The 27,775-nt window shown below is 37.0% G+C and overlaps 1 protein-coding gene across 5 annotated transcripts; it reads right to left on the reverse strand.

The window, feature by feature from the left end:
- Positions 1 to 27,631, reverse strand: LOC127968022 (protein ECT2). 5 transcript variants are annotated; one of them, XM_052568859.1, is made up of 26 exons: positions 27,304 to 27,631; positions 26,533 to 26,714; positions 26,285 to 26,364; positions 24,444 to 24,539; positions 22,731 to 22,913; positions 21,728 to 21,817; positions 21,526 to 21,636; positions 20,106 to 20,179; positions 18,790 to 18,920; positions 18,460 to 18,575; positions 18,129 to 18,191; positions 17,400 to 17,622; positions 16,517 to 16,641; positions 14,989 to 15,108; positions 14,855 to 14,923; positions 14,630 to 14,740; positions 14,320 to 14,416; positions 14,026 to 14,107; positions 13,816 to 13,894; positions 12,642 to 12,761; positions 8,912 to 9,050; positions 6,541 to 6,695; positions 5,826 to 5,933; positions 5,567 to 5,707; positions 4,052 to 4,350; positions 1 to 873 (listed from the first exon to the last, which is right to left on the reverse strand). In XM_052568859.1, the coding sequence occupies exons 2-25, from the start codon at positions 26,663 to 26,665 to the stop codon at positions 4,063 to 4,065; spliced, it is 2,934 nt and encodes a 977-aa protein (XP_052424819.1). In that variant the 5' UTR covers positions 26,666 to 26,714; positions 27,304 to 27,631; the 3' UTR covers positions 1 to 873; positions 4,052 to 4,062. The 5 variants fall into 5 exon arrangements, with proteins under 5 accessions (XP_052424819.1, XP_052424820.1, XP_052424822.1 ...); XM_052568860.1 differs by having other exon boundaries at positions 26,533 to 26,766; XM_052568862.1 differs by lacking the exon at positions 4,052 to 4,350 and having other exon boundaries at positions 27,304 to 27,630.
- Positions 27,632 to 27,775: the final 144 nt, after the last annotated feature.

Here is a 27,775-nt window from a genome sequence, read left to right on the forward strand (position 1 = left end):
AAGGCTTTATGCTTCCTTTATTGATCAAGAATAAATGAAGTCACCTTTAAAAGTTGTCAAACCAATAACATTAAAACCACCCACTCCAAACAAATCTGCAGTAGGCAAAGACATTATACGAATCCCTTTTACAGGCAATCGTGAAACATGAATACATTTGTGACATAAGTGCAGTGACTACAAAACGGTACAAGCAACAGAGACAAACTATTATTAGTAGACAATCACAAAGAGGAAAAATACAATATTTACACATAAATATAGACAGAAGGAAAGATTTACATATAGAAGTGATTCTGGAGAATAAATATGGCAGGCTTACCGCAATAACTCTCTTTAGACTTGTAGAAACCAATACCCTAAATCAACAATAAAAATCACTTCTAAAAGTATGCAAAAACATAAGGCCGCTTGTTTAAACCAGACCTTACTGTGGCAGCTTTTTGCATTTCCATTTAAATGCAACAGCTAGATGTGTATAGCTTTATAAAAGCTGAAAACTAGATTAGTTTAGATTAGGGCCTACCTTGTAAAACATTAAGAAATACTTTCAGTGGTTAATAACTGTGTGAAAACTCTACCCATCTAATAAACATCAGAACATGTCAGTCAGAAATGTCTCTTTTATGTTAATTAAATTGGACATCGACATCAACACAAGCCATCCTTCATTTGGTGGGTTCTGGACCTGTAAATTAAACCCAGATGGGGGGCTTGGGCTGTAGGCGTCAGCCGGACGTGGTACCGTAGTGTGGAAATTAATTGCAACACTGGATGCAAAGTTCAGTACAGGTGAGTTGTGGACCGGCTGAAGGTATGATATTTCCTCTCAAAGGCAGAGGACAGGTTGATCATGGATGGCGAATGAACAGCCTGGAAAAAGAAATTGTAATATAGCGATGAAAAGAGAGTTTTAGGGTTATTCCAGGTTATTTCTATTCCAGTCTGTAATTAGTTTAAGACTCAAGAGTGCTGAATTGTAAATTGTGGATGTGTTAACCTTTGGTGCATTTTCATACCCAGAAGACCTTGTTAAAGATTCAATGCAGAGACGAAGTGTTGGTTAAAGCTGTAATGCACTTAGGAATAATAGTTTTTACAAACTATTCATACTGCAGTCTAGAAGTTGGTGGTGTGAGCTTAATTTTATTTTATTAATCATGGTGAGTGATTTTATAACATAAATTATACCATGATATAATTAAAATAGTTGTTACATTAAATACCCAAATGCTAATGCCTATATTCTTTATTCCAGCAAAAATAAAATAAAAATGTAATAAATGTTTTAAAGCTTGGATGCAATTTTAAATGCTTGTAAGAAATTAAAAACAATGTCACATTATGTAACATGAATTAAAAAACAACTAATAACAGTAAAACTAAAATTATAAAAACTGATCAATCCAACCCTAAATTCTGATTATTTGAGCGCAACAAGGTTTTGTAAAAGCAACCAAGAGTTGAACAAGATGAACTGAATTTATATTGAATTTGCACATGAACTGAACATTTCTACCAATCACATGGAATTTATGTTACTTTATTTTTTAATCATCTTCTAGAGCAAAACATACTTTAAAGTGAATAAATTACAAAATATGTAATAAAACTAAAGTTAGTGTCATTTATATTGCTATGCAATGTTTTGCAATATGTTGGCAATAAACAGTTCTCACAAAAACATGGGGCAAATCTTTGAAAAAAAAAAAAAAAATTACCTATGAATACATTAACCTATGATTATACATGCATATATAACCTGTCAACCTTTCGGAATAATTAATTTTATATATTTTTAGATGTACATTTTTTATATATAATTTGCATAAACATTCTACATTGTAAGCGCATTAATATCCATTACTTTTTTTACATTTCCAACCACAGTTTACTATGATGTGCCATTTACATCTAGTCTTCATTATCAAAATCTTTTTCCAACCAACATTTTATCAGTAAATTTGTTAAAGAGAATATATTTAGTGTCTACATAACTACAGCTCATCTTCATGGGTTTAGGGGTAGGAACTAATCAATAAACAGCGTTGAGATTTTCTGTCTTTTGACCAAAAGCCAGTGTTGGGCCTTTATTTCAATGCAAGCGTTCTCGCAGAACCCTGAGGTTTCACAGGTTTTTGTGATAGTTTATTCAAAAGGGGCGAGTAGAGGCAAGGAGAGAAATCCATGTTAATGATATTGACTTTACAAGCTCGCTGTGGTAAGAATGCACACGGTTGACCCTTGTTAAGCGTTCACCATTCAGAACCGAAAGCGTTACCCAAAGGAGTGTGTTAACCTCCATGCAGAGAATAATACTGTATTCTTCCCTTTTAAACAAAGATGTGAGGGTGAAAAGGTGGTTAGCAAACCACAAACCCAATTTCTTTTGTTTTACCCTTACTCACAGATGTAACAAGCACCAGGCTGCTTTCAAACATGCACACCAATAATCCTATTACTTAGCATTGCTTAATAAGAGTTAAGGTGGCCTTGCACTGCCATTGGAGGCCTCGAGATCAATAAAAGGCGGCCAATTGCAATGAGGAGGAAAAAAGCAGTATGATGAATTGCCTCGAGTGTGCTAAACGAAACATTAAAACACGACGAAACACACAGGCTCCATAATACGGATGATAGTTAATGGGATCAAATTAGAAATAGGAGCCAATTTACGGCTGTCACGCCCATAGATCATGCCAGTACCACAGTAAAAATATGAGATTTATGAAGAAAAGAAAAATAAATTCACATCATACGTCACAGTAACAATTTTGTCTTTATATAAGAACCATCATTATACTGAGAACTATAGAAAAATCATCACCGATCTCATATTTCACCCAACATAAATGATCTGATGTCAGTGTTAAAAGGGATGCTTCACCAAAAATAAGAATAATTGTGTCGGTCATATTATGTCACATTTTTTTGTTAAAGCAAATTGAAAAATATAGTTTTTATGCAATGGAAATCTGGTTTTTATCAGAATAAGTAGGATGACATTGGCCTTTTTTTTTTTTTTTTACACCTGTAAAGCATGAATTATCTTTTTTCTTTTTTTTTTATATAGATCGAAAAAAGACAAATTTTGAATGGAAAGTAGTATGATAAAAAATACTTAATTTGAACTGGACGGTTTCATAATGACTTATGCTACAGTTAAAATGAAGTAATATAATAGTTCTGAGCAAGAAACAGACAAAAAGTTAAGCCATCTTTACATTTTTTCCTCTGCTGTCTGAATGCCAGAGTTGATGTTAACTAAAACTATTAGAAATTGATTTAATTCATTTAAACAAAGCTGAAATTTAATCAAATTTAATTCTTTAATGAAAAGTAAAAAAAAATTCAGTTATCAATTCTCATTATTAACTACTTGCTTATTAGTATGACCATATTCTACATCCCTAATCCCACCCAATATCTAAACAACTACCTTAATTATTAATATGCAGCAAATTAAGAGTTTATCGCTTCAAAGGTCATAGTTAATGGTATGTTAATATAAGTTAAAATACTTAAAATTAAAATAAAAAATAGCTAAATAGAAACGATTAAAAAGAAAACCACACAGATAAAATGTAAACTAAAAACTCATTCATAATACTAATAAAACGTATAATTTTACACAAACAATTGTAAAATAAAGCACATTCAGTCACAGCGTAGAAAGTGCGAATATGCAAAATTTCAATGAGATTATAGCGGTGTATATATTGGGTGAGGATAGGTTGTCATTTTCATTTCAGTTACTATTATGGAGCTTTATTTGTCATTTGATGGATCCCCATTCACATTGGGAAAAATACTGTATTACTAGTACACTTTTTCAACTTCCTTACCCTCATGCTGACCTCTCTAAGAATGACTGAGTAAATGACTTTCTTTTCATTTTTAAGTGAATTCTCCCTTTCGAACCAGTCCTCAGATTATCTATAAATGAGTGCCACCATAGCCCATCCGTGCGGTAGTGAATTAGTGTCAACACCATCCCCAGATGTGAGTTAGTAAGTCACAGTTAGTCAAGAGACAGAACTGCTGTGCTCACATTTAAGAGTCCTACAGGAGGGTCTCCTGCCGCGGGGACCCAGGGAACCTGCGCTGCGGCTCGGGGGGCGCCAGCAGCTCTCGGCACAGAGCTACGGGCTGGGCCGCTGGGAGGGACAGGATGGATGGTCTGAGCTGGGTTTTGGGAGCCGCGGGTTCATCAGCCCTCTCTGGACTGCACGGAGTGCGGACACACACCGGGACCCTGGGCCGCGGGGCATGGTCCAGAGAGTTCGACCGCTGAACCACTGCGCTTTTAATAGAGCCCGTCAGACTGAACGTAGAGGCAGAACGAGACATCTACACTCACACGGAGGGAAGAGAAAAAGAGAGAGCGTATTAACCTCATCTTGCACCGCCTCTACCTCCCACGCCCTCAGAATCATTCACTTTAAAATTGAAAGAGGAAGTGACAAATTTGAGCGAGATCTCAGGATTTTTCAAATATTTAGAAGTGCATGAATCACCTTAAAGAGAAAGGTAAAAATATCCTTTTTTAAACAGAGCACAGAGCACAAGACCCCTGATGCTGCAGGAAAGAAAAGCATGAGTTTAGGACCAAGGCAAACTGTGAGTCCTCTGAGAGGGAGATGCAAGCCAGCTGATTTTGCAAGTAATACTCCAAAAGGTAGAAAATAAGATTAAATGTGCATTTTGACTGTATGAGAGATCTGAATTCATGCAAATGCCAGTTTAGACCAAGTGTGATGTGAGTGAATGACAGAAGTACATATTTAAACAATTTGTGAGACAAAATTATTCTTTACAATTCAATGAATACAGTCATCGTTCTATGGGGCGGGTGGGGGTATAAAAGATGGATCATTGTAGTTTAATATTTTGTGGCTAACACCAAAAGTTACATTTTCCACAAAAAAAAAAAGGTTTTCAGTGGAAACAATGCACCTAAATGTTCATACTCTTACGGTTTTTACTGTATTTTTAAATCAATTAAATGCAGCCTTGCTTAAAATCAAAAAGTAAATGTTACTTATCCCAAACCTTTGAATGGTATTACACCATTTCTTTCAGTTGTCAATACCAGTCACGTTTCAGTACCATTTGTTATTTTGTACGAGTTCATATTTTCTAAATATTCCACATTACTTATTTTTTATTCATATTTAATTGTATACATAAATTAAAATCAAACAGCTATATATATATATATATATATATATATATATATATATATGACCAAAATAGCAATACTGTATTTTACTAAAAACATTAAATATAAAAAGATGGTGTCCAATCACAGCCATGCTGCTATTCAGAACAGCACTCTTGCTCATGTAACACTTCTAGAAAAAGTTGATTGAAAATGGCCACTCTGCTCCACGCCAGCAGAAATACACACACCAAAAAAAGAGAAATTAAAACCTCACCCTCATGTCACTTGTAAAGCTGTCAAACTCAGACTTCTTCAGTTTATTCAAAGAGTGTATTGCACCCTGAAGGAGCACACAGACACATCCCGTATCATTGTGTGGTGAAAATGTGTGTGTAGACTCACAGCCAGTGTGGAGCTGCTGGACATTCGGCCCATGTGATCGCCATCTGGGCCAGGACTCTTGTCATCTGGGGTCCCATTGGCTAAAAAGGCCCTCTGGAGAACACGCTTGGGGGTTTTAGTGAAAGAAAATGCTCTTGTGACCTAAAACACAAATGTACACAATTTGCCTGCGTTTTCTACTTTATGATGTCATTTTCAAAAAAGTGTCCTGAACGTTGACATCAAGACCAAATCAATACTTTCAAGTTCCTCTCTCTACCTTCTTTGATGTTTTTTTGAAGGCCCTGGACGCTCGGCTGAGCGTGCTGTCCATGTCCTTTGTGTTCACTTGGACGGAGTCAGGATCGGCGCTCTGAATGAGATCTTCCTGTTTAAAACACGGGGAAATTAAATAAATACACAGCGATACTTCTGGCCTGTCAAAATGCACAGAGAAGCGTCACTGTTCAGCCTTCCAAACAGCTGGGGCTTCTTGATATTCACAGGAGCAGAGAGCGAGTGCAGATACATTTCACGCCGGTGACGTGTGGGTAGGTTGCCACCTTATGGCCGCTGGGAAAACCGCAGGTCAGGCCGAAATGCATTTAGCCACAGGGTTTGGTCTGGATGTTTGATTATAAAGGGAAATACATGCATCTGTCTGCCAGCGCCAATTACATGTGCTGTTTCAGAAGGCCTGGCGGGAACTGCGGTTCTGCAGCATGAAGATAAAGATGTCTACCTCTTAAGTGTAAAGTTCAAGTACAATTCCACTCTTAATTACATTAATCTGCCTCCCAGTTTAACCACACAGGAGCATCTAATAGGATTAGCAAACACCAAAAGGCCCACACGAACCTCTTAATTTATAGCCACAATAAAAAGAAAGCAGAGCTAATGAAATAAATAATTGAGTTCTGTTCCAGACCTGAGGGGGATGATCTGAGGAGGAAGTGGCTATGTTTTTATGTGTGTGTGTGTGTGTGTCCGCTCACCGCATCAGCTCGGCAAATCGTGTTGGCCACTTGACGACAGAGAGTTTTGAGCCAGGCAGATTTGAGCGTGTCTTCGGCCGTCAGCTGGAAACTGAACAACAGGTTCTCCTGTTCTGTAGGAGGACGTACCACCAGGGCAAAAGCGTTCTGACACTCTGAAAGAGAGAGAGATAAACATGTGAGGTGTGAGGTCAGGGATGTGACCTGAAACTAAGGCCTAAATCTAAGTCCAAAGGCAAAAAATAAAAATAAACTGGTGGAGTTTGTAATATACAGTCAACTGGCCACTCATAAAATTATGCTCTACATGACCTTACCGTTTCAAATCCATGTTTTGTTATCGTCCTCTCATGGATTATTTTCTGATAATGACCAGCTGGCTATACATTAACACTTACATTTGGTTTGTGCAGAAACGGTAATCAAATTAAATGAAATGTCTTCGTAAAGAATATAAAACAAACATAAAAATGCCTATTTATGGTTAAACTTTTTTTGGTTAGAATTTATAGAAGAAAAAAAAAGTTAAAAAATGTTATGTAATACCATCCACCAATCCTATATAAAGTAAAACTGTATTAATATTTACTTATACAAATGTTGATTGGTTCAACATTCACGGGTTGTCTTGAATGTGTCGTGTTTCCAAGTGAAACAATATTCAATAGGAAACAATGTAGGGCAGGAGTTCGTTCCATCCACATTTGATCATATTTAAGTGCACTACAGGGAAATTAGTTGATTTGAAACATGAAATGGGTTCCAGTGCAAGGAGCTGCACAGATCTGAATCCGAGATAAATTTCCAGGCTTCGGAATGTGATCTTCATCAAAAATGTGCTATTATAGCTTGAAAAATTATTGCCTTCCTGTGTCTTTAGCTCATCAAAATCCAGTAAAGCAGGTCTGAGTGCTATATTAAATATGCACAATGATTCTGCGGACAATATAAAATCATTCTGTGAATATTGCTAGCTAAGATATTATGGGCTTTTACGTGGCCATTGAATTTAGAAGACTAAGGAATCAGATTGGTTTTGTGATTCTTTCATTATCTTATTTGGCGTGAAAGTGGAAAGCCAGACGATTTAATAGCATATCTGCTCAAGACAATAACAAAAACCCTGCTGGACCTGTAAGTTTCATTCATTTCTGTGAATCGATTTCAAAGAGTCAAATCAAAAGTCTTGTTCAATGATATGTTTCCATTTTCATTCAAAATTCATTTTGTATGCTTTAATAAAACTACATAAAGGTAAATATTGCAGTTTATAATTATAGATTGCAACATGACGTGTAAAAATGTAATGCGATTTTTAAGACTTGTTGTCATTTTTAAGCTGTTTAAACAAAAATACAATTCCTAAACTAGACTGAAAAGGCTTGAAAATTAAATGTAAAAAAAAAAAAGTAGCTCTTCAATTTACAGTAAAAAGCTGTATTTTTCATTAACAGATATAATGTTGAAATAAAAACCTACTGAAATAATCCGTTTTGTGCCTTTATAATTACTGACAGCTACCAAAACGCAGATGGAAATGAGAAAACCACATGAAGAATCAGAGCTATAATAATATTATTAGTGCACAGGGTGCACAAGTGTCATGCATAACAATTCACAACACCATAATTATAACACACAATGCTAAAATCATGTAATAAATATTAATTTTAACAACAGATGTAACAAATGCACAAAACGGACTAAAAAAAGAAATTGGGTTATTCCAATGAAAAACCATCCAATGCTTTTTCAAAGGAATTCTGGTAATGCCAATTACATTTTTGTTCCCCCACTGTAAATAATAAAATTACTTCTTATGTTTCAATTATAAATATTGCAAATGTAACAATATTTTATTAAATTATTGTTGCCGCTCCCAAATATGGTAAGGAGCATAACATTTCCGTCACACGCTTGAGGTATTCAGCCAATCACAACACATTGGATAGCTGGCCAATCAGAGCTCACCGCACTTTTCAGAACGATGAGCTTCTTAAATAATTTCAGAAAGGCAGGGCAGAGAGGAGCAACAATAGTATACTGTATGTGGAAAATAATGTGTTTTTATAACCTTACACCATGTAAGCACATTGCAGTTCACAAAAAATACAAAATGTTATTTTTAGCGTCGTCATATGACCTCTTTAACCAATTAACAGGTTTTTACCATGGCATTTTTACAGTCTTTTACCTTTAAAATAGTGTTAGAACTTACTTACTGCGTATCCTGGCCAGCTCTACAGTGAAGTGACACACTTTATACATAAACAGACTTCACCTCCCTCTCCAGGGTACTAATTCAGAACACAAAACTAAAATATGCACGAGTGCACTTGGTGGGATGCAGTAAGCCATGTGGTCCACTCACCTTCTGTGTCTTGGATGTCAAGGACTCTTCTGATCTGGGACAGAGGCATCAAGGCTATGTGTTTGAGATGGGCGGGCGGCCGTGTCTGACCCAGCGGACTCCGGAACGTGGTTATCACCTTGTGTCTCTTCCTTGCGATCTGTATATGAAGCCGAAGAAGGAAAAAGCACACACACATTAAACACTTAATACATGTAGCTTTCTTCATAATGCAGGAACGTAAATGTTCTCTCCTGTACTCTGGTGGAGCAGTGGGGAGACCTTCAGGTGCTTTAGTGGAGCCAAAATATGTAATGCATATTGAGGTGACATATGCATGCAGAGGATTTCCTAAAATTAATAATTGATCACTCTGAGTCTTCTCTTCTCCCTTTTCTCATTACCAGGCCAGAACCAGCATTGGGCAAAGACGACCACAGCCACGTGCCGGCACATTCTAGCAACCTCCAAAGTGCTTAAACGCATCCCCTCTCTAATTAGGGAACAGGCCAGAGAGTTGAGTCAGCAAGCACAGATTGCACACGCATAAATTATTCACTTCTTTTTCCTTCAACGGTACCACTTGCCTATTAACTGAACAAACAATTGTTGAGGTTGCCAAAAATTTGGAGAAGACGACAAAAGCAAAATTTAAAAAAAGAGATGTCCACTCAGGTCTATGACAAAGGGTAAAAAAATAAATAAAACACACTAAAACTTTGAAATCTAATTTAAATACATTAGCTAGTTTCTCAGACAGGAGATATTTAAAAATGTTCATAGATTTACCAAAGTCATAACATTTTCCTGACATGTTGCATACTCACAAACATTAAAGTATTTTACAAATATTAATACTTTAATCATTAATTTTCTTGGGGTTATACTTGGTGCAGACCTGCCAACATCGGAAATTAGTTTTGAGTACCATCAGTGTGGTGAGCGTGGCAGGCGGGTGGTGGTTTGGTGGGGTGGAGTGGGGGTAAACAATTTACTGTTTTTTATGCTATATATATATATATAAAAAAACAAACAAAAAAAACTCAAGTACACTTCTGTATATGGCTGGGCGAAATTGAGCAAAAATGAATATCTCTGTATTTTTGGGCTGATTTGTGGTATACGGTAGCCTACTGTATAGGGCTGAACTATATATCGTTATCGTATCTATATCTAGATATGAACTTTCAAGATATTAATATCGAAAAAAGCAACGATATAGATTTCCCCTCTCCGCGCTCGCCCTGCATACAACTCTGGCAGTCACAACAAACATCAGTTTTACGAGTGCCCTTGAATGCACCGCTAAAGCCAGCGCGCCCACACTACCAGGGAAGTGGGAACTATATTGTGAGAGGGGGGCGGCGTTTCCATGGTGACGCGTCATTGCGAATTATAATGGAAAGGATTATTATTACCTCTTCCATAGACATCAGTGTGTATTTTACAAACTCTAAATGTATTGTTTTTTAGTACTCATCTGGCGTGAATGATTTCAATGTTAGTCAATGTAAAGACGCGTTTACGCGCGTCTGGAAGTCACGCGGCGCAGTAGACGAGTTATGAGTTATGAAAAGGACAATTGCAAGCTGAGAGCAACCGGCTTTTGTGGTGGAAATTGGCAGTAATACCCCCACCTTGCGCAGCTGAGTGTCCCTGGGACATCAGTGCAGTCGGAGCGCATATTCTCGACATACAGTGAATAAAAAACGCTCTGCTCTGGACCCCGAAAATGTTGACTTGTTTTCCTGTCCAATAAATTTTTAATGGCCTTATTTTGCGCCTTTTTGAGCATTACAATATGCCTGCCTAGTGTCGGTTACGTTCAATAAAAAACACACATTCTCAAGTCCATTTAAAGTTTCGTTTTTTTAACAGTTTTTTCTAAATGGATTGAATCCTTATTAAAAATAATCTTGGAGATTTTTGAATTGCCTAAATCATAAATGCAGCCTGGTTGAAGCCTGCAGTGATGTTTTTCTTTTGTTATGGCAGCCGTCCCCTCTGCATATATATTTCTTCGAGAATGTTGCACTCATGACAATTAATAAGAAATATTGCTGACTTGTGCATTTCCAGCGCTCTCTTTACGTTCGTCCGTTATTTGACGTTGAAAAAGGAAACTTTTTTTCTTTTTTTTTTGACATGGAAAATCGATTTTACAATCGATTCAATGAACACTTATGTCTTAAAAATCGAAAACGATTTTTTCACAAAAGTGACAGCACTAGCTCTGAGCGCGCTTGTCTTTGGCCGTCCCCCCAGCCCCCCCTGTTCCAACGTCTATGCACACTGTACAGAGACAGCGGATAAATTAGAAAGAAATAAATAAGTGTGTGAGATAATGCGGCCGGTGGCAGTGCAGAATCTGACTTGGTGCCAAAACATAAATCATCTTCCATAATTTGGAAGTGTTTTGGATTCAGAAAAGACGATGTAAACCAGAGTGACATGTTGTGCAGGTCGTGCTTAGCAAAAGAACACGTAGTCATATCGTATCGATATCTGGCATGAAAATCAAGATATGAAATTTTGTCCATATCGTTCAGCCCTACTACTGTATATATCTTGGTATTTTGTATTTGGAGTAAACAAAGTGAATGCAAGCATGTAGGCATACAGTATATTATGTGCAAAATCAAATTACTTTTGATATATATTTTTTTTGTTTTTATATTGCAAAGCAGAAGTTAAAAGTTACTAAACTAAAAATTAAAGTAATAAAAAGCACAGACTAATTGAGTAAAAACGCTATTTTGATTACCCCATTACACTTTACGGTAAGTGATATCATACAAATACACTTACTTGTAGGGTTAAAATTCTAAATATGTCACATTTATTGTCCGACTACAAATATTTCAGAAAGAATATTTATTTATATATTTATAAATAAATATTGTAGTCAGAGTTACTGCGCTCCCATTTCATTGAGCTGTCTTTTTGGCGCTCTCGTTCTAAATGAAGTCTGTGTAGTTTAGCTGAGAAACACTAAAGCAAGAACTCATGCACTTCTGACAGCAAAATGGAAATATTTCCATGGCTTTTTTAACATTTACACATGGAGAAAATACCTGTAAAATGCAAGTTACACATTAAGGAAAACCGCACATCTCAAACACATTAAACAGTGTGCTCTGTCAGCCTTACATGGTGTTTGGGTTTTATTTATTTTTTTTATAGAAAATACTTTACGTTGGAGGAATAGGCAAAATATTAAAAAGGTGCAGGACTAAAACAAAAAACGTAACATAACCTAGATCATTTTAAATAGCCAAAAAGTATTTTAATGAAAGAAAACATGATTATCACTGATGGGGTGTATTCAAATAGCTGTCAATTAATTATTTTTTTTATTAAAATGTAAACTGAAATGACTGGAAAGATCCAGATACATAAACAAAAATAAATGCTAAATGTCAATTAATAGCTCCAAAAAACCAACTGTGCATAGCTCCAAAGTGCAGTTAATCTGATACTTGACATTCACTTAAATGAAATCAATTTAATCATTTATTCAAATGCAATGTGGGTGTAATAATAACAATATGGAGAAACTCTAGCTAGCTCATAAGGCTCATAATACCTCATAAGGCTTTCATTAATCTAACACCATAAACAAGACCAGAAATCAAGATTAATGTCTTTCATATAGCGGCACTGCTTTGGGGAACCTGATGGAGCATTTGCATTATGAAGAAGTGATGGTTTGAGGGTTATGGTGCTGTGACAAAGAAAGACTGAGCTTTACCTCCAAACAGTCATTGAACAGAAAGAGTGTGACATGTTCTCCCCGATCGCAGGGTTTGTCTCCCAGAGCAATGGTTTCCACCCTGTGAACCAGACTCCGGTGTGACGACAACAGATTGGCCTGCAGGCGCACACAAACATACAAAAATAAATAAATAAGTTTCCATCCTGCAAAACATTTGCAAGCTTTTCAGCAAATGAATTAATTATAAGTGACTGGTGTGCAGAAGTTTGTTCTACCAAACACTACGGCCGATAAACACGCTGCATTTCCTGTCCCTGAGCCTGCAGGTTCCTCAGAGTGCTGTTCCTGGATCAGACTCCATTGTGTCCATGCAGCTTCAGTTCCCATGAGCTACAAAAGCCAAACTGATCCAGGAAAAGCACTCCCAACTGCGTGCTCTTATTGGTTTGGCAGCCCTGTCTCTAGACGCAGCTGTTCTCCGACAGGAGACAACATGAGCTGACTCACTCGGATCCATTTAGTATTGAGAGAAAGTTTCAGACAGCACGTCTGCATCTCTCATTGCAGAGAAAAGAGGAACTGCAGCCAACGATACAGTCACACTTTACCATTTACTGTGAAAAAGCCACATTTGTAGCATTTAGACAAGGTTTCTAGCAGCAAAAACCGTCAAGTTAGTTTTATATGACTATTTAAAAACCGTCTGTTTCTGCTACTGTAGCTTTAAATTTGAAATATACCTTTAAACAGACTTTGATCTCTCTCCTATGATTGGTTTCAAAATGTTGAATAATAAATGGGTATCAGGGTGAAAATGGACCGTGATGCGTTATGGTTCTGACTATGATGATTTGTGAATGACCCGTTTTCATGGTCGGGCTGGACTGGCGAGGGAGATTTGCTTGGTGAATGTTGAAGCATGCTTACATCATACTATTTAAAAAGGGCACGAAAAATTCCATTGGTCATAATATAGTCACTTCAGATCTTTTGGTTGAGGCGTAGAAATGATGTGAGGTTATTTGAGAGCTGTGACGACTTTCAGAATATAACGTCTTTTATTGCAATTTGTTGGCTCAAAGACTTGGAAGATTGCACGGCTTGTGTAAAGGCAAGTAAATGACAGAACTGGGTGAAGGATTTCTTTGAACTCGACTGAGATGTGTGTAAATGCAAGACATTTCTAGAGAAGTGAAGACTAATTACTCACAGGGCAGCCGTCCACCTCATAAACAACATCAAAAATCTGCTTCTGTCCCTCGGTCTTCCTTTTATCTTCATTTATGTGGCTGTGAAAATTAAAAGAGAGCGGAACTTAAAGAAATCTTTGTATTAACGTCAGTTTTAGCACTATGAAGCTCTTTCAGCTAAAACGGAAAATACATTTTCGGCCGAATCTTTTATTTTAAGGAAAACTTACGTCATCACTTCTTTGAGAGACTCGATGGCCTTTTCCAGGGTCACTTTATCAGGGTTGTCATCTGATGTGTGTTTCTTTATATCTATAAAGAACAAAATTCACTGTAATCGGGTTCTTTCATCAGCATACAGAGGTGAAGTATAACAAACCTTTTTTAACGTAATGGGAAAACATTCATTTTTAAAACCGAATCGAAAAAAACTCCAAAGTATCTCTTTTCAACTACTGAAATAATCTGGATTCAGACAGATTTACTGAATTAGAAACAGCTCCAAGCTGTTTTATGTGAATTACCATTCAACAGGAGGGCAACACTCGGCAGTCTCTGCACAGGACGAATCAAAAGCTCAACAAGAGTCTGACGGCCACACTCAGGTTTAGACTGATTAATCTGGTTAACAAAATGAAAAAAAAAGATGTGAATAAACGGCATTCACAAAAAAATGCCCATACAAACCCACTCAAATACAGAGCAGAGACTTTTTCGTTTACGGTTAGCTCAAAAAAAAGGTCAAGCTTCCATTAATTTGGTTATTTCTGGCCAATATATCAGTTTCTATATAAAACTGAAGCCTTTATGCACACTAAAAGGAGAAGATGGTACCTTGAGGAAGGCATGAAACCTCGGCTTCTGTCTCTCGCATCTGACTATAGTCTCTTTGCTCATCTCAAAGAAGTTGACAAACGGCGGGTAGGCCTTCACCAGCTCTCTAGACTGAAAGAGAATTTGAAAAAATAAAGAGCGATCACAAAAGCTGCCGCTCAGTCTCTGACGGCGCTGCGAGCTTCACGCCGGAGGAGGTCGAGTTCAAAGCGTCATCACACTCACATATTTCAGGATAATGTCTCCTACGCTTCTCTCTTCAGACCAGTTCATCACCAACTCCTCGAGATCCGCCTGTCGAAGCACATTCATCAGCCAACGCTGCCTTTACTCAGCGTTTCGGAAAGATTATTGCCTACCTTTATTCTCATGTGCACTTCGTAGATGTCTGGAATACTGCCGAAGATGGTCTTGATCTCTTCCTGAGCTAGAATGGGGCCGCCCACCTGCCCCTCTTTATCCAGGGGGTATTTGAAGAGCTGGGGGGTGATGAACAAAGGAAATTAGATCACTAAGCAAGAATGGAGCCAGAGACTCTGTCCAGTGGTGCAGGACTCGACAGCAGAGGTCTGCATTCCTGCGGGATCACTAAAGGACCTGATTAGATTTGTTGCGGTGCAGGATTAAACCTCTGATTTGTAGGCATGAGAGGGTGCTACTTCCAAGAGATATCAGCCAAAGCAGACAGTTTGATAGTAGAGTGGAATGGTAGTTTTTAGTATTTTTATGGAATGGTTGTTTTTAAGTATTATATCACCTTTAGAAACTACCCACAAAAGCTGGGACTGGTACGATTTTTTTTATGTTTTTGAAAGAGGTCTCTTATGTTTACCAAGGCTGCATTTATTTGATCAAAAATAATCAAAACCGTAATATTGTGATTTTTTTATATGATCTATTTAAATTTATATATACACTTAAAAATGCCATTTATTCCTGGGATGAAAAAAGTTTAATTTATCCAATCAAAGCAGCCATTTGTCCAATATTTAGTATGATGCATCCTTAAAATTATTCTAATATGATTCTAATTATCCCTTATGAAACTGTAACAATGTTTATTTGAATTTTGTGTGTGTGTGTATGTGTGTATATGTGTATATGTGTATATGTGTATATATATATATATATATATATATATATATATATATATATATATATATATATATATATATATATATATATATATATATATATATACACACACACACACACAGTGGGTCCTCTGCTGAAGAAATTAAGGGTCTGTCATTTTTATTGTAGGTTTATTTTAACGTATAAAGACAGAATACCATCCAGAAATTTATTTGCATTTCAGTGATTAAAAAGTATTTGATCCCCTACCAACCAGTAAGAATTCTGGCTCCCACAGACTGGTTATGTGCCCATCTAGAACACATTAGTCTTGCCACTATTTATTTATTTATTTATTTTTTTTAGTTTAATAATCTAAACTGTTGAGAACATTCAAAACGCAAACAAAGTACAGTTCTGCAGGAGTGGAAACTGGGAAAGCCAGTCTCGTACAGACCTCTATTTGACAGCTACTCCATAAACTTAATGAAGATCCAGTGGACCACAATGGAAAGGTCAGGCTATTCAGTATTGCCTGATGATCTGACTGTTCAGTGAAATTTGCTGGGCTCTGATTGCGGGCATATGATGTGGCATTTACTATGCAAGCAGACACAGTAGTATGCGTGTGCGTTCGCATGAGCTCCAAATGTAGGGGTACAAAGCAAAGCTCAAATGTCCATGGCACTGGTGTCCAAATCTAATTCATTTTCCCCCCTACTGGTCAGAGGCACTGGTTCAGTTTGATAAGGCCAGAAGGAGAAAGAGAACACGTAAGACACACACACACACACACACACACAGAACACAAACCTGCAGGACCGTGGCCAGGATATCAACGTAGTTGCTTTCTGTTTGGTAGAGCTCCTTGGAGACCTGCCAGCGCGCTGACTGTTTAGGAAGGGCGGGAGTTGAGCTTTTGGGAAGTTTGGCATTCTCTGAAACGCATAAGCAGAGATGAGCAGCTGTAAATCACACACTGTTACTTCTTATCCTCAGATAGGTTTCATCCCTTTTCTCAAAAAAATCTGCTCGAACATCTGATAGAAAAAAATGAAATTGTAATATAAATCTCATGTGTTAAATTGTGCAAGGTTTCACGAACAAAGTATTGATAGAGGAATATAAAAAGCAATGTTCCATGTTAAAAAAAAATATATTTAAAAAAATGTAATCAATCAATCAGAGCACATGGTAAAGAGTAAAATGCACTGATGGAATCAGTTAATCTTCATTCATTTCTGTTTTAAGACAAAAATCATATGCATGTTTAGTAAAGGTGATTCAATTCAATTAAGCTTTTTTTTTTGTTAATGTGTTTTTGTTAAGTAAATGAACTATTTTCTGTGGTTATTCACATTATTCCATAAATGAAATATAATTTAAAAAATAACTAACTTTTTACATTTAGCCTCTCTTTCTCTGATCTACTCTGTCTGGCACTCCTCCGTCTACCGCTGCTCCTCCTGCGCTTGCGTTCTGAAAGACAGCGGCCTCACTCATCTAAAACACACTCTGACTGGGATCACCCTGGACCTCAGAGATCAACGTCTGGAGAGCTTTGGAACACTCTCACACAATTTTGAATTTTTTTTTTTTTACATTCATCTGCTTGTTTGTCTAACCCATGGAAGTCACGGGGCGTTTTATATTATTTGGTTGCTAGTCACACGTCATATCAGCTCATTCGTTTCACCTCCGCTGGCTTTGCAGGTGTCAGGTGTGTTGGAGATGTCCAGCAGGGAGCCCATGGAGAGGGAGTGTTCAGCCGAGGGTCTTTTGCGCGGTGGGAAGGGAGAAATCTCGGCCTCCTTGGTGAGCTGAGCCAAAGTTTCTCTAAGACGGCGACGTTTCCGGCCACTGTTGGGTGTCGTGATAGACAGCAGAGACACGGCCTTCTTCATCGCAGGACTCTCAGGCTGAGAGGAAGACACAGTGACAACAGATATGAGTGCAGCGCTTTTTATGAAGCGGTTAAATCAATTACATTTCTTTACTAAATCTGATCACAAATTTGGACTGTATTCAGAAGACCAGCTACTGAAAACAAACAAATTATTTTTGGAGTGTGCAAATTATGTAGGAAACTAATCTGATATTAAAACTTTCCTTTTATCTTCGTATTTAATTCTTTAAAACCTTTTACTTGGTTTAAACTTGCAAAATATCTTCTTTCGTGCTCAACAGAAGAAAAACTCACACAGGTTAAGTAAATGACAATATTCATTCCTGGCAGAATGATCCCTTTTACGAAATGCATCATGGGATACTTTTTAAACCATACTTAAAGAATAAGGTCCACTATTTTTTCACTTTTTTAATTAAAACTTAAGTTTTGCATTATTATGCAGAAAAAAAGTTAAATATAATTTGCTTTTTAGTTTACTTCAGCAAACCCAAATGCTGTTTTTTTTGGTTACCTCACCTTTTCATAAGAGTACATGGTTTCCCCAGCACGGGCGTCCATTTGTATACTGCCCCAAAACCACTGCAGAAAGACACAGAATGAGAAATAAATTACATTCATTTAAAACACTTCAGCTGAACCTTTTATTAACGCCTTTAAATAAACACTGATGCATTCATGATCGTAACTCAGCTGACATGTGCCAAAAAAAGACTCCCACTCCTCACAAGCTAACGTACTACAGACAGGAAGCAGTGTAAAATAACAGTGGGTTTTTAAACACTATTATTAAGGACCTGCACAAAGCCCAGTGTGTGTGTGCTTGTGAGACTTTAAGTCAAGTTCATACCTCCTGCTTCACTACATAGAGTCTTTTGGAGGGAGTAAAAGGTAGTTCTTTAATTGAGTTCTCCTCAACTACCAAGTGGGTGCATCCTTCATCACCCACCGCCTGGAACCGTCCACCTGGACAAAACAAACAGTGCACGCTCTTTAAAAAGCAGAAGTCAGGGGTCATTTACTTTAAGAGAGAAGGTCTAACAATAAAATACAGAAGTAGTATATCCTGAGGTCAACATCTCAGATGAATAAAAGTGAAAGGCTTTGCTTAATCGAGAATTATTTCAAAGGATGAAAGTATGTTTGAAAAAAAAGACACTGATAGATTAGAGTTCAATACCATGTTTCTGCGTCCTCTCCTCCATGTTGCTTCTCTCTTCTTCAGAGAAGCCCAGAAAGCTCAGCACGCAATCCTGGAATGGAGGGACTTTAAACACGGTGCGGAATTCCTCGTTTCCTGCATGGAAGTTACTAAAGAAAAATAAAACAAAAAAAATCATCAGACATACCACAAGAGCAATCTTAAAATCTAAAGACGGCTTCATGTTCACAGATGCATTTATACTTTTTATAGCGTAATATTATTATTGTTAATTAGCCAATTTTATTAACAGTTAATATTAGTTTATATCTGCATTCATAATATTAAGATGTGCTGTTTGCAAATTAAATTATTGGATCAATTAAATCATTACTGTTTTTAAGTAAGAACAAATTACTGAAAATACTAATTATGCATAACAATTGTTTTCTCTAATGATGTTAGATGTAGAAACATAACTTTGATGGCTCTAAAAAATTATTTTGTAAAAGTTATGGTGGACCCGCTGGAAAAATGCTTCCCAAACTTTTTGACTCCAGTACCCGCCTTTTCCCAAGACAAGATTGACAATATTAGCACTGCCAATATGTACCTTTAGTACATTTGTTGAAATAAAAATAAACTAAAAAGGGGGGTCCGGTAAATTTTAGACATCTTAAACAATTTTAGTAATTAAACATTTTAAAAATAATTTTATTTTCATTTTGACTTATAGATTCTCCTATGGAAGTCAGGTTTCATTTGAAAAGTCCTGGCAAAAAACCATAACCAAATAGATATCTGGCTTTTTCAGGGTTTCTGCAAGTTTTAAGATTTAAAGAACTTGGTAAAAGCAAGTAAAGAAACTGAAGAAATAAATTAAAGGGAACATTATACGTCATTATGTTCTCTAAATGTGAATGTCTAGGGAGCACACAATGAATTGTATATTAACAACATAAGTTTGAAAATACAACTTCCAATTTCCCCCCTACAGAATAGTGTGCGCTGCTGCAGCATGGACAATGACAGCAGAAACAAGGACAGTACATGATCAATTTTGATTTCAAATTGAATAAATTTGTCTCCATTAAGTCTGGTGAGCGCAGAGGGTGTGAGAATGAAAGAACAATCCCTTCAGTCAACATCCAGCCAACGGTGGCAGGTCATTAATGTGAAAGGTCAGGTTCAGTGTTCAATAGATGTGTAGAAAATGTCACAACCCGTTGGAAGTGGGGAGGCGCGCGCACCAGCAGCTGTTGGACATTACAGCCTCATCATTCACACTGTGAGCGGGATTGACGCAAGAGAGATTTTTATGCCTCACACACACACACACACACACACTCTCTTACATGTCATCTCTGTGCTCCCATGCCTTGTGTATCCACTCAGGGGTGAGGATGGGTGTGCCCATGCAGACTGCCAGCTGAAAGAAAAAAAAGAGAAAAGAAAGCAGTGAATAGCATCTGGAGGGAAGAGATCCTCTCACCAAAGCCTGGTGCATGCATTATGCATGAGACTAATGAATGATTCAGCCCAATTCAGCACACTGTGAGGAGAGATACATGAGAACGGTTTTAATCAAACCCTCTCTAAATAACACAGACACGTCAGCTGCAGACAGCAGACCCTGTTACGGAGAGCACACCTGGGGTTGGAGGAACCACCAGGAAACAGTCATCACTGACTAAAAGACAAAAGACTCTTCAGCTAGACTGATTTTGAAGAATTGATATATTATTAATGAGAAAATGAAGGTCAATCATTTAACCGCTTTCTTCAAACACAAGACTACAAAGGTTTCTGGGATTCGAAAAAGCGAGATGGAATTGACCAAACTCTACTGAAGCGGCCTGGTCGAGGTCTTTTTTAGTATAGGGTTTAATATTTAAAACATACATTCACTTAATTGCATGCCAATATTACAGAAATGTATATAGACTATGTTTTAAGAATTTTTCTATTTCATTAATATATTTGAAAATGTCATTTAATCCTATGACTTTTCAGCATCATTACTCTAGTCTTCAGGGTCACATGATCCTTTAGGAATCGGTTTAATATGCTGCTTTACTACTCGAGAAACATTTATTATTATCTGCGCTGAAAACAGATGTGCTGCTTCATATTTTTGAGCCTTGAACCACGATGCTCGCCATGAACGTTATGAACGCATTTACAGTCACACTTGATCAATTTCATGCATCCTTCCTTGCTGAATAAAAGTTTTAATTTCCAGTAAGATTAATAAATAAATAACCTTACTAACCCCTAAACCTTTAAACAGTACAAGCTCCCATGCTACAAGGACCTCAAACTAAACTCAGGACATCAGAATGATCCATCAAGAGTTCCTTAAACTGCTTTCCATCCACAATATCAAAAACCACATTGGTGTATTGCATGCACATATACTGTCCTTACACTTATGCATATATATTTCGCTCTCCTGTGGAGCACAGAGTGAAGTCTTTAACTCATCTTTTACACTGGTGGATACGGTGGAGTAAATAAGTGATTTGATTTGATATGTGGCAGCATACATTTGTATTTATGCATTTAGCAGACACTTTTATCCAAAGCAACTTACAGTGCATTCAGGCTATACATATATTTTTTAGTTTTATTATCAGTATGCGTGTTCCCTGGGAATTGAACCCATGACCTTTTACGCAATCCACTGAGCCACAGGAACACAGCATATTAAAATACTATATATAGTATATATAGTAAGGATGATATATATATACGTGTGGATGTGGTGGTACATACCCTGTACTTTTCACCATGTGTTGAACGGGCGATGAGGTGTGTGACTTTAGTACTGTCAAAGTCTTTTCGGATGATGCCACCCATGTGATGGACAAGATTTACCAGGGTAACCTAAAGAAAAGCACAGTTAATTAGAGCAAGTAACCTGACATTGATACTATGGGCTGTTTTTGATTCAGACAAGTGGACATGCAGAACTCACCACTTCATCTTTTTTACGAAATCCGGTGAAGCAGAGAGACAAGTTGAGCATGGTCATAGAGTAGAGAGGCCTGGAGGAGAACGGCAGAGGCTACGGACGAGGACACGGAGAATACCATTAATATGCATCAAATCAGAGCACAAAAATGGGGATGCGCATAAAAAATAAAATAAAAACCCCCTGAAAAACAACATATCACAAAAAAAAAAACACACCAGAGGACAGGTAGGTTTATCAATCAAAACAGAAGGTCATCTGCATTTAGAAGTCTTAAAGGTACAGTTGCAACCAACGTTCCAACAACCAATGTTGCCTCTCAGCAGATACTTATAGTTTTAATTATTTATTTGGTTTATTATATAGTTTTCTCTTATTATATAGCATTGTTTACACAATTAACACTGATAATTAGAACTAGTATTAATAATTGAGCAACAATAATAACTGAGCACCAAATCAGCATCACCAAATCAATGAACAAAACAAAAAATTATACACAAAAATATATTAATACATAAACACTGTTATTCATGAAACATACATTTAGTGTGTGTGTGTGTATGAATACTGTGTGACTTTGTACAGTGGCAGCTAAGTTGAGCACCGCTAGATTTAACAATAATAAGACAAGCCTTCATTTCTCACTGGTTTGGAGTTTGTGTAGACATATCTATATTCTAGTGTTCGTCCGACTTAATCTTTCTGTCTGGTACCAATCGCTAGCCAGCCAAGTGTTCGTTTCACTTTGGAATATCTGAGGGAGTCAAGCAGACACTCCTGTGTACACTCAGATAAGCCAGCAACATTTTTCAGGCTTTACAGGAGCAATCAAAGCTGCTTACGAATCCGTTTCGGTTGGAAAAATAACTTTATTTCAACAGGCTTTTACTCAACCCGTGACGGCATAGTAGTATCAAACTATTTCACTGCCTCAGGAGAAAAAAAACACTGCGTGATGGCTGTGATTCTGTGTGTGCTGGCGCAGTATTATTTCAGATTTTACCTCTCCCTTGCTGGCGCAGTGCATCACGGCAGGAGGCCCCAGGATACGGTTGTCATTCTTGTACAGGAAGCTGTATTCGGGAGCCTGGAAGTCTTTCAACACAAACACCGTCTCGAACTCGCAGTTCTCGCCGTCACCAAAATCTCTGACATTGTCAGTTTTGATATAGGGGGTGTTTATATCCTAACAGGGATGAAGAGAAATTCATAACTACCATAAAGAGGACAATGAGAATATCAGGAAACACATTAGCTGGACTGTGACTCGAATTTCTCTCCTTTCAGAGATCTCTCTTTTGGTAAAAGGGATCTCAGAGATGTTAAAGGGTTCTGACAGATGATACGCTGGAGAAAGACAGCAGTCATCTGTCAAATATGGATGTAGCGTGTACAAACACAAGTGTCAGTTCAGGACGGTTCACACAGGACAGTTAGACGATACAGGATCAAATTAATCCCATTGTATCTGCCAATATCAGATATTTACTTGTACATACTCATTTCTGCCAATTTCCATGTCTTATTTTCTTTGCCATTATCAATCACTCACTTATATGGAAGCCTGTGTCCACGATTGAATAAAAAAAATTAAAAAAAAAATTATATATATATATATATATATAAACTTACAATTCTGACTTTCTTGCATTTGAGAGTTTACATCTTTATAACACGCAATTGCGAGAGAAAGAGAAAACTGATGTGTTCTCGCAATTGCGAGTTTATTTTAATTTACATTTATGCATTTAGCATTTTATCAGTATATTACACAACTCTGAGATTCTCAAAATTGCGATTTTATACCGTACAATTATGACTTTTTAACTCACAATTGCGAGTTTATATCACGCAATTATGAGAAAATTATTATGGGATAATTAAAAATGTTTTTACTTTTTATTCAGTGGCAGAAATGTTCTGAAGCCAATCAAAATTAGAACATTTTACATTTATTAAATATTTAAAATGTTATGTTTGTAATTTATAGAAATTAATCCTTCTATTTGGTTAAGAACACATTAAATTGATCAAAAGAGACAGTAAAATCATAAGGTTACAAAAGATTTTTCTTTAAAATAAATGCTGGGAGGGAGGGTTCTTTAATTTTCTATTTAAATTAAAATATTTTCCACAAAATTAAGCAGCAAAGCTATTTTCAACATTAATGAGAAATGTTTCTTAAGCAGCAAATCAACATAGACTGATTTCTGAAGAGTCATGTGACAAATTATAAATTATAGTAATTATATGTTACAATACTACTTTTTTAACTGCATTTTAATCAGTTCGAAAGAATACGTCCGCTGTGAACAGCCCGTCAAGTTTTTTTTAAGGGAACTGAAGGGAGATGTTAGTGCAGAAATTTCCATTATTCCTGTCATTTGATTATAATTGCCATTTAAATGACTATTCCGTGACTTACCTGCATGTGAAAATAAAGATAAAAAAACGTAACATGAAACTAAAGCCGGGCTGATTACATAATTGATTGAAATACAGTTACGGTAATTGTAATTCAATGGATTAAAGGCCACCTGCTGGACAAACACAGAACACGTTGTTAGAACACACTGTTAGAATTTAGTCCAGACCACCAGTGTGAGTGAGCTTGATATTAAACAGCACAGTGCCACATCGAATCCCCCCTTAATAACCATGCTGCCAATCCCCCAGTGCTCTCAAGCATGCAAAGATTCCAGGTGCCGAGACGTACCATATTGACTATAGATTTTATCAATTTCTCACACGCCTCTGTGCCCGGCTGCCCTTCTTTAATCTTTACCACCGGGACTTCCATTATTGTGATGGCCTGTAAAAATGAAGAATTGATGTCAACCTGGCAACCCAAAGCTGATAAATTTCCCAGGCAGGAGGGCCTTACAACCTGTCAGAACCGTGATGAGAACTTCAAACAAATGTCAAGAAAAGTCCAGGAGGAAGTTCTGCTATGTTAAGTTGCGTAAGAGCAGGGAGAACAGATTACTAAAAGCAGCAGCTACATCTGAAGTCTTCTCACATTATGTCAAGGGCAACGAGAGGAGACTTTCAGGAACATCCCAATCCTCCCCTGAACACTACATGTGAAGTTTTCATCCCGAATCCACACACATTTATCCTCATTTAACAAGCTCTGAACCTAAATGCCCCATCACTGAGCTGCGTTCCCTCCAAACGCAACTGTCGGAGCAAACCAAGGAACATTCATAACCTTTCTTTCGTCAGTTTACTCTAAACAGCCACATACCACATGTCAGTGTAAGAATGTGGAGTAAAATGTTCATCAGCATCGAATCCAGTTCAGAACCAGAGAACACGGTCCTCAAAAGCTGCTGTTCTACTGACACACTTGGCCAAATTCTGCATCTGTCCTGGACTCAAACAGCTCAATCAGATATTTCACAAAATGAAACAAAGACCTACCGTATGTCTACTTTAATCATAAAAACACACAAAGCATAATAATATTTATTTTCTTCTTTTTTTTTTGTGACAAGTGACATTTCATCATAAGGAGGAGCGCAATTCAATGATTTATCACTGCATGCCAAAAACAAATAAATGAATAAAAAATGGCAAAACAATTCCTTTGTCATACTAGGCACATATGGAAATATTTTTAATTAGAATTTGGCCACCATTCGCAGTTGCTATAGAAGAAATACATTAATGTCCAATTTTGGAGACACAAGGAGCTCTTTTTTTGGGGGGGGGGGGTTATTAGGCAAACATGCATTAAACTGATCAAAAGTAAAGACAGTAAAGACAAAGAAAGTTTTTCTTTTGAACTTTCTATTCATTAAAGAAAAAAAAATGTTTCCACAAAATATTATAATTGTTCAATATTAATATTAATATGTAATCACCAAATTAGCTTATTAGAGTGATTTTTGAGGAATTATGGGACACTCAAGACTGGAGTTATCATACAGAAAATTCAGCTTTGCGTCACATGAATAAAATATATTTTAAAATATTTCAAACAGAAAACAATTACTTTTAAATGTAAAAGCTCACAATTATGTTTTCACTGTTTTTATCAAATAAATGTAGCCTTGGTGAGCATAAGAGGCTTATTCCAAAAACATTTTTTACATTTTATTTTAATTTTATTTAATAATTTTTATTATTTTTTAAAGGCATGTCAGCAGCCAGATTTCTGGCTTCAAGGCAAAAAGTCATACAATTATCAAGCCGCCAAGATATTTAAGGTTAATTAAACTACCGTTTTAATTCCATTTTAATTTTCTTTTAAGAACAAGCAAGCAAGAAGACATACAGATACTCTAGACCATCCTTAAAATTCAGTTAAGGTAAATGGAAGGTTTGCATTTGAATCTTTTTTGTACTAAGCTGACCAACACAAAATGACTTCCTTCCTGTTAGCAAACTGATTACTTTTAATCAGATTAGAAGATTTTGAAACTTTTCTACTCCGGCTGAACTCACAATGAACTTGAAATACTTCAGAAGGGTCTGATATGTTATTTAACCTCAATAATGTAGCTGTTCTTTATAAAGCTCAATCTATATAAACTCAACTCTCTTCTTTGGTACCTGAAGAGCTTTATCAAGTTCTGCGATGTTGCCGGCCTCCCCCACCAACACCAGTCTCGTCTCAACTTTGGGCAGTACATCTGAAGAGAAGAAAAAGACCACAGGCAAAGGTGAATCTCTATGGAAATAGACAAATTAGAGTGGGAGAAAATAACCTCTTTTGTCATGTTTGTGCTCAGTAAAACGGTCCACCCTATGGAAACGTCAGCTGACACGAGGTTGATCGAGATGGAGAGCGGTTCTCTTACCCTCTGACTCGTCTGCGTGTAGACCCATGAAAAATTGCTCCTTTGAGGTCTCGGCCATCCGGGAGTCGTATACGGAGGAGTCCACCAGCAGGCTGCGGCCCGGCCCTAAAGTAACTATGCTGCTGTCAGCCATGGCACTGTGACGAGGGGTGGCGACCCAGTCCTGTCCAGAATATCAAAATCTGGAGGAGTGAACAAGGGCGGCACAGAAATAAGAGACGAACAGTTGAGTTCCTAAAAAGGAATGATGAAGGTTAAAGGGAGGAGAAAATCAATATATATATATATATATATATATATATATATATATATATATATATATATATATATATATATACACACACCAAAATCTGTCAAAACTTACTTCTTAAGATCTTTTAAAAAAAAAAAAAAATATATATATATATATATATATATATATATATATACATATATATATATATATATATATATATATGCAGCTAAATTACAGTAAGCAACATTGCATGAATAAAATGCAGTTGCAGCTCATTAGCGACCAAAAGAGTAAACAAAACATTAAATATGTCCATATGTATGGATTGAAATGTTAACATTTGAACAGGTAACGAAACAAAGCATTGCATATAAAGATCTGTCAGGTTTTTAAAGAGCAATGCGGTGACAGGCTGATTGGCAGCTGCTGCAGTGCACTATGGGCTCGCGCAAAAGCTAGCCAACTTCTAAACAAAATAAAATCTTTCCAACAGAGTCTTGTATTTCTAATTAAGCAGATGCATGATGGAAACTTACCGTATGTGGATGGGATACGTCCAGATATATGCTGGAAAGGTTTTGATTAATGAAGAAACACTAAGAGTCCAGTTTAGCAATCTGGGTTTATGTTAGCCGAACTATCGATTAAAACTAAAGCGTAGGCACATGAACTACGCTCTCCTCGCAATGACAGAAAAAGTTTATCTAAAGTGCAACATAAAACGATTAAGTTAGGAAAATACGTTTTGATAGAATAGTAAGCCCATTGTATACGCTCTTTTGATAGGGTGGTTCCGTTCAGCTCACTCAGTGAATTCAAAAAAGCATGCAAACATGAGAGCCCAACGCCGATTGGCTGAGAGTGAAGAGCTCGGCGGAAGTTCTGAGGCGACGCCTCTGATTGGCTGATGAATTCAAACGACGACGCATGGCACCATAGACATATAAATACCTAGACGCCTCATTGGCCGCTTTAAGCCGTTACCGCGATACGTCAACGCGTCCGCCA

This window comes from Carassius gibelio, chromosome B11 (genome assembly GCF_023724105.1).
Source record: "Carassius gibelio isolate Cgi1373 ecotype wild population from Czech Republic chromosome B11, carGib1.2-hapl.c, whole genome shotgun sequence".
Classification (NCBI taxonomy): domain Eukaryota; kingdom Metazoa; phylum Chordata; class Actinopteri; order Cypriniformes; family Cyprinidae; genus Carassius; species Carassius gibelio.